The 7,994-nt window shown below is 35.2% G+C and overlaps 2 protein-coding genes across 6 annotated transcripts in view; one reads left to right on the forward strand and one right to left on the reverse strand.

The window, feature by feature from the left end:
- Positions 1–266: 266 nt before the first annotated feature.
- Positions 267–3,071, reverse strand: LOC111808220. Its single transcript, XM_023694067.1, has 3 exons — positions 2,710–3,071; positions 1,291–1,528; positions 267–737 (listed from the first exon to the last, which is right to left on the reverse strand). Exons 1-3 carry the CDS (start codon positions 3,013–3,015, stop codon positions 607–609), a joined length of 675 nt encoding a protein of 224 aa, XP_023549835.1. The 5' UTR covers positions 3,016–3,071; the 3' UTR covers positions 267–606.
- Positions 3,072–4,454: 1,383 nt separating this feature from the next.
- LOC111807985 (endoplasmic reticulum-Golgi intermediate compartment protein 3) overlaps positions 4,455–7,994 on the forward strand; it is a 9,243-nt gene continuing 5,703 nt past the window's right edge. Inside the window, exons 1-5 of one of the 5 annotated variants that reach the window (XM_023693734.1) lie at positions 4,455–4,584; positions 4,953–5,049; positions 5,302–5,384; positions 7,706–7,781; positions 7,896–7,963. In XM_023693734.1, coding sequence (XP_023549502.1) covers positions 4,962–5,049; positions 5,302–5,384; positions 7,706–7,781; positions 7,896–7,963 — 315 coding nt within the window. In that variant the 5' untranslated portion in view covers positions 4,455–4,584; positions 4,953–4,961. The other 4 variants (XM_023693735.1, XM_023693733.1, XM_023693736.1 and 1 more) reach the window with 4 other exon arrangements.

Below are 7,994 nucleotides of genomic sequence, written 5' to 3' on the forward strand. Positions count from 1 at the left end.
GTCTTCTTCCTCTAAAAGGAATAAACAGAGTGTTGTTTGGATGCTCAATAATTTATGGTGAATTTAGGAATTGACTTGAATGAGTATATCCATTGATTGGATAGTTCATTGATTGGGCAATTTTGTGTAATAAATGCCACTTTGTTTGTCTCTTTGGTGGGATCACACTTCTCAGAAGATTTGAGAAGATCACCAATTACTTGCATTTAAAGCAAATGTAGATATTGGTTTGAATTTATTACAAGACAGAAGGCAAAGGCAAAGGGTGTGTAAATTATCAACCATATCATTTATTGGTTCTCATATTCAAACATTTCAAGGTAAAGAAGATCCTCTTTTACTTGAGTTACGATTATATTTCTTTGAAGCTCTATCTTCAATGTTTGGTACTTTCATCACTCACCAATAAAGGAGCCCGTAAAATAGTATACTTATAAAAGAATATCTACATTATAAGCACACATTATGGATATTATACTACCAAGGCCTTTAAACTCAACAACATATGCAGCAGATCTTTCAAAAAAGTGACTCTCGGGAGAGGAAAAAATGAGTGAAGCAACATATTTCAATTCATAGCATGCATTTAACTCATTTGAACCATACCTAGTCTTTGTGGGCACGCCTAGCATAAGAAAATGCTGAAATTGCTGAATTGCTCACGCTCATCGACCGCTTAGCAAGACCAAAACTTTTCCATACTGCTAGCCAAACCATAAAGAAGAACCCAATCCAACCTGAGTTGTGAAAATGCAAAATGTTAGAGAAAAGAAAGAATTTTATCCCCAAAAGCGCACAATTGACCCAAGGTCTAGTTGAATGAAACAGAAACAAAATCAAAGGAAAGTCATTGACTAGTGTATGGCTTCATGGAACTTCTCACGATCCTCCTCACGATCCTCTGGTTTAGTGTGGTTTAGTTTATGTAACAACTCAAGCTCACCATCGGCAGATGTTGCCTTCTTTAGGCTTTTCATTTCAAGCTTCCTTTTAAGGTTTTTTAAAACGCATCTGTTAGGGAGAAATTTTCACACCTTTATGAAGAATGTTTTGTTCCCCTCTCCAACCGATGATAGATTTCACACAAACTCTTAGCTTAAACTATTCAAATTGTGTGGTGGAGAACAGGATAACTCAACGATAGAGAAAGCAGAAATATAATGCTAGAAAGCCGCAAACTATATGTTCATGTTTTCCTTATGAAACAGACCCACGTCAAACCAATATGACTGATTTATGTCAATGGGATGAGAGGTTATCAAGAAACATGGTTTAGATAAGTGCTTGTACCTGTGGCGATCACCACTGCTACAATGGCTGAGATTGTTGCAGTAGATATAAAAAACAAAGCAACTGTTAATGCCCCAATGTACACAGCTGTTATGCAAGCAAAGAAAAGAGCCAAGAAGCCTCCAACTGCAGCCAAGGAAACAAGAAGGGAGATAATAACGGCATTGAGAGTTGCTGCTAGAATGAATAGCAGAAAGATGAGCAATCCCGTCGATGCAAGAAGAGCAATTGTCCCAACCTGCAACAATTCCAAATATAAGTAACAACTTAAAGGGGTTCTGGCCAGAGCATACAAAAGGACTTCAGTCTGTCTATGCGTGTAGAAGATAGAGAGAGGACTATTACAGTGAAAATCTTGCAACAGATCCAAAATACATCAAAGCAGTTAGATGACCAATGACAGAGTACGAATCATTCATTGGTAAGAAACTATTCAGTATCTTTTGTTGAGTGAGCCCACATTAGCTAATTTAGGGAATGATCATGGGTTTATAAGTAAGGAATACATCTCCATTAGTATGAGGCCTTTTGGGGAAGCCTAAAGCAAAACCACGAGAGTTTATGCTCAAAGTGGACAATATCATACTATTGTGGAGGTTCATGATTCCTAACATCTTTGGCTTGTGCTACATATCTTTACATATCTTTTCAATAGTTGCTTCCCATGGATGGTAACAATTCCTATCAATTTATCCTCATTTATATTTATTTAGATGGGAAAATTTTCATTAACAGAAATACTAAGAGATAGGGACATGAGATATCAGTGGCCCGTAACGATATAAAAGAGATACGAACACGAACGAACTCTTACCATTGGCACAAATAAATAAGGAGTCAAAATCACAAAAGAAATTAAGAGAATTCCATAAGGAATCCAGAAATTTAAAATCTCTCACACATCTTCGTTAACCATAAAAGTATCGATGAAGATCCTATAACAGTTCTGTATACAAACTTCCCTAAAGTAGACAGAATTAGAGATATTATATGATCAATGGCAACCTATTGTTACCAAGAACGTATCAATAGGCTTCACTACAAGGATCACATCAGAAAGAAATTCCATGATTGTAAGGAACAGATAGAGTTTGAGAGTCCTGCATGTTACTATCAAGGTTGCCCATCTATTAACATCGGAGCTGTCTCTAATAGTATTCATTACTGAGGAAATATATTCCTATTAACAACAAATCCCGTCCAGATCAATCGTAGCCTTCAAACAAAAACCGAAAAACAACAGATAAAGTACTATTCAAACGATAAAATCAAAATCTCGAACAGTTGCACAAAATCCATTAATTACTAAACGAAGAGCATCTCAAATTAAATAAACAAGTCCAGACGACGTTTCTTGTTCCAAAAAAAAGAAAAACAAGTCCAGACAACCTCCATTTTGGAATTATCAGCAATACTCACGGAGATAACAAGGAGCGCTCGAAGAGGACTGCCCCTGCGAGTCCAACAAAGAATATCGTGACCAAAGTTTCTGCAAGCTTGTGCAACGGCATGGCCATTCTCGGCGACGGAGGCCTTGACGCGTTGAGAAAAAGAACCCTTAGTTTCATCGGGGAAGAAAATCTCGGCGATCAGACGGCGGACAGGTACATAAACGGCCTGATCCTCACTACGCATTCCTTTGGATTTGTGAGTTGTTGCATATTCTACCTCGACCGGAGCGGGCACGGTGCCATTCCGATCATCGGACTCGTTCGGCTCCGCCATTCCTTTTGGGATCCGGAGAATCTTGAGAGTGAATAAATAGTGAAATTGCGTACTGAGTCAATAACTCAGGTGTCGTCTTTTCCATGGATAGAACTGTATTATTATTACTGGAATAAGGCACGTGCATATTTAGAAATCCAGAGATATTTTAACACGTGTCTTTAAGACATTTAAATTACTGTAAATTTCCAAAAATTTCCAAAAATATTTTGTTAATTCTTTGTTTTAAAAATATTTTTTAATTTCCTCAAAACTTAAAAATAGAAATTGATACCAAATTAAAAAAATGTACATAAAATTTTAGAAGTATTATTAATAATTTTAGTTTTTATAAAAATAAACTTTAAAAAATATACATAAAATTTTTAGAAGTATTATTAATAATTTTTGTTTTTATAAAAATTGTTAAAAGTTTAATAGTGTTAATGTTATATTTAAAATTGAATGATTTTGAAACGTGGTTTTTTTTTTATATAGTTTAAAAGTAAATAAAAAGATTAAAAAAAATTAAAATTAAAAATATTAGTGAAAGTTTTGAAAGTTCAAAATAAAAAAAATGCAAATGCCACATATTTTTATTAATTTAATAAATTATAAATTTACCTCTTAAATTTATATTTTGTAAATATAAAATTTAAAATGCAATTAAAGAAATTATTAAACATTTACGACTAATTAAATTTTCTTGACATGTATTTCTTCGAGTTAAATTCAATTTTTTTTTTTTTTTGGTAATTTAAATTCGCATATTCATTTGTTATTTGACCTATGATCGAACTGACGAAACATATGAAAATTTAATTTACCTATACTCTCATCCAACTTTTAAGTATTATTGGTCTTTAAAATAAATAATGTATTTATGATTCAATCATAAATTAAGGTCGAGACGAGTGTATGCATCAAATACCAATATATAGGAATAAAACTATAAGCCTATGAATTAAAACACTCGCTTAGTAGGAGTTTTCACGGGTTAGGGTTTAAAAAATCTTTTAAACCAACTGGAAATCCAAGTTGGTTGGGTTGATACCTAAACCCAACTCAACTCTGAGTTTTTAGATTGGATTGTCCGGTGTTTTTTTTTTTTTTTAATATTTACAAATATAAAACATTAATAAGTCACAACGCATAATTAACATTTAGCATCTGATATTCATAATTATCTTAAATATATGATAGAGTAGCGTTAAATCGTAATTCAATGTTAGTCAGGTTGATACGACTAAAAAGAATGTCAACCCGCAACTAACTCGAGTTTTAAACTTTTAAAAAATTGAATCAATAGAGATCGAAGAAAAAATATCTAATATAGCCGAACCTTTATGGATGAGTTTCGGCTTATCGAGTTATACGAACATTTTTAATAATTTTTTTTATTGAATAATTATGTATATATATATATATATAAAAGAAGGCAATGAACGGTAAATTTTTGGTACGGTAATTCGTGTAAAGGGAATTTACAGATTAATCATGTTTTCAAGTCTCCCCTGGGTTCTTTCGTCGAGCAAATTCCCCGCGTTGGACTTCATCTAAACGACCGTTTTCTTCGTCCATCCTCATTCGGTACAATACCTCCGATTCGTACCTCTTTGATTACTAGTTCTTGCAATTGTTTGATTTCTGCTCCAATTCATTTTCTTTCGACAATCTTCGCAATAAAAATCACATCTCGATCTCTAATTTGATTCGGCCAAACGGATCTTTGAGGTTCTGGATGTTCTGTTTTTCGAGTTCTTGGTCTTTTTTATCGTCTCTGCTTTTGTGTTGGGCGTTTTCCGAATTCTGTATTTTTTAATTATGTTGGCAAGGGTTCGTTTTGGTGTTGATGGATATCGTCGGAATTTCTCAGTTTAGATACGCAAGATATTTGTTAGAGTTTGTTGTTTATAAATTATGACATGTTTTGTTTGTTTTTTTTTTCCCAATATTAGGAGGTAAAGATGGGTTTAAAGCAGGCGATAAAGAGTCTGGATGCGTTTCCTCGAGCGGAAGAGCATTTGTTGCAGAAAACACAAACTGGGGCGTTAGGTAATACGGGATGCCATGCTTCTGTCTTTGTATTCTTAGTTTTGCGATGTGTTTTTGAACAATTTATGCTTCTTATGGTCAGTATGTGGAAAATTAGAAATGTATATTAATTTATCGACATATTATTGTGCAAACATCCTGATTTTTCTCTCTGCGAGTTTTCTTCTGCCTATTTGGCTTTCTTTTAATAAAAAAAATGTTGGGCTCAGTTCTATTTTGTTTCCTAATAATTTTTCTTATCTGTGTTCACAGTGTCTGTTGTTGGATTAGTCATAATGGCGACACTATTTTTGCACGAACTGAGATATTATCTCACCACATATACTGTCCATCAGGTTCTCATTCTCTCTATTTGCTGCCCTTATCACATTTGCTTTGGGTTTCGTACTTATTTGATAGATAGAGGAGTACTGAAAATAATATTTATTGATATTTGATAAGTAACTGAAAAATATGTATAGGAACTCCCTTTAAAAGTATTACGAGAAATCACCACTCTAATCTTTAATCCCAATTAACCCGCTAGCCTTTTGAATATGCACAGATTCCCCTCTGGCCAAATGCGTCATAATTGCTTTGACTACACTGATCCATGATACTTTAGCTCCTCTATATAGTCCAGGATCATATAGCAAGTAGAAAATGTAACTCTTCCCGTGATCATCCAAAACCTCGAAACATAGCTTCCTGAATTTTATTGCTGTATTAGCTTTCTTGTTAGTAAGGGTTAGTTTCACCATGTTAGATAGAGCTACTGAACCGTAACCTTCTCTTCTCTTTCTCCTTATTAATCAAGTGTTGAAGATCATATAGCAAGTAGAAAATGTAACTCTTCCCGTGATCATCCAAAACCTTGAAACATAGCTTCCTGAATTTTATTGCTGTATTAGCTTTCTTGTTAGTAAGGGTTAGTTTCACCATGTTAGATAGGATTGAGTCCTCTCAACTTCCTCCAACCTTCTCATTGGTTGATGTGATATTGTTTTGGAAAGGGGAAATTATCTTCTTTCTGTGTTAGCTTGCAATGGGATTGACTTGAAATGTCTCTCGTTGAACTTCTTCATGTCCTTTGGAGAACAAATTTTATACGAAGTTTAGGCCTAAAGAATGAAATAAGTATGAAAATAACTTTGGATGGTAAGTCGAGATTTGTACTGATTCACTTATGAGGTTGAGGAGAAGCATTCAGTAGCAGGCTCCACAAAGGATGTTTTTCCCATACCTAACTTGGCTTGTACCATTGACTCAGTGACCATTCATTATGCCTCCTTTTGTTCATGCAGTAGTGGGTTCTTCCCTTCTAGTAGAGTCACCATATCTCTTTCCATGTACAAAATATTTTCTGCTGTTCCCTGTTGTGATTCAACCATCTTCACACTAATTTTCATTTTCTTGTACTTCAGCATATGCAAGATGGAGCTCTTGAACCACTGTCCTCCCTATTCACATATTTCCATCTAAAATCCCTTCCCCAATATACCAACTTTTGTCTGGCATTGAAGTGACCTCACAGTCCTCACTTTGCAGTTTGCATTCACTCCCTTGTGGATGTGAGTAACTCGTCTTGATAGACTTCTTTGCATTACTCCTATTATAGGTAAAGCAAATTGGTGCTTAGTGAGTTTTTGTACATCACTTACCTTTTCTATCAATGACCTAGACTACTTCTTATTCGTTAATTGTCTTATAATCATATTTAACACAAATTTCAATATATACGTTGAAGAGCTCTCCAAATTTCCTTAGGCCTTCTTGAGCTACTATATTTGTACTTTCTGGAAAAGCACCTGTAATCATCCAGTCATACATTCTCAAAGTAAACACCTTCGGGAGAGAATTGGCATTGTTATCAAGCCACCTGATCCATTTTGGTAACATGGCCTCATATCTCTATATAGTTTGGCAATGCCAAGTTCACCTTGAGCTTGAGGCGACAAGATGTTCCTGTCATATGTGCTCAGGTCATACAAATTTCACCTATAATGCACACCTAGGATGGGACTACCCTATCAACCTTTGTTAACACATGTATAGGAATGTTTAGTCCCAGTGCATACTCCACGTCCTCCCATATTGATTCTTGCATAGCTTCAAGGTCCTCTCTTATGCCTTGTCACACACATTCATCTGGTATGATGGGTGTATTAAATGCTAGCTCATGTGCTGCCGATGCACTACTATCTCGTTTAGCAGTTGTACACTCATTTATCACCAGCTCCTACAAGCATCTTGGATGTGCTTATGTATTTGCACTCTGGTGCCTTGCTAAGTATAGTGCTTGTATGTGTTGCTGCCTAGTTCGGCGTATGCATGTCAGTGCATGTTGAGCAGCTAGAGGCTTGAGAATTGCCTAACCTTGCTAGCTCATGCATTGTCTTCTGCCTCTTTCCAAGCTGTGGCTCGGTTGTAACTGATATCCTATTGGGTCTTATATTTTCCTTTGGCAGAGTCTGGCAAAAAAAATTCTTAATTCTAATTATCCACGAGTCCAACCCGATGTAATGGTATACATCCAAAAACATCATCTTGTTATTTCTGAAACTACTGAACCAGTGGTTTGATTTTATCATTGTATGTTTAGCTTTTCTTTTCCTGTTCTTAGAACTGTTTAAAGCGAGGATGTGTTTTCAGTAGTTTAACCTTGTGCTTATGACAGATGTCTGTAGATTTGAGACGTGGAGAAACTCTTCCCATTCACATAAACATGACCTTTCCTTCTTTACCTTGCGATGGTTAGTATTAAATGTCCTCTAAATCGTATGCTGCTGGTTTTGCTTGTGATGTCTTTACAATTGTTTCAGAGTGATAGATGTTCAAATGCTCAGTTTTTCTATATTGTTTTTCAGTCTTAAGTGTAGATGCAATCGATATGTCAGGCAAGCATGAAGTGGATCTGGACACAAACATGTGGAAAGTAAGATAATTTCTCATTAAATGCCCCCCCC

The sequence above is a fragment of the Cucurbita pepo genome, chromosome LG13, assembly GCF_002806865.2.
Source record: "Cucurbita pepo subsp. pepo cultivar mu-cu-16 chromosome LG13, ASM280686v2, whole genome shotgun sequence".
In the NCBI taxonomy this organism is placed as follows: Eukaryota; Viridiplantae; Streptophyta; class Magnoliopsida; order Cucurbitales; family Cucurbitaceae; genus Cucurbita; species Cucurbita pepo.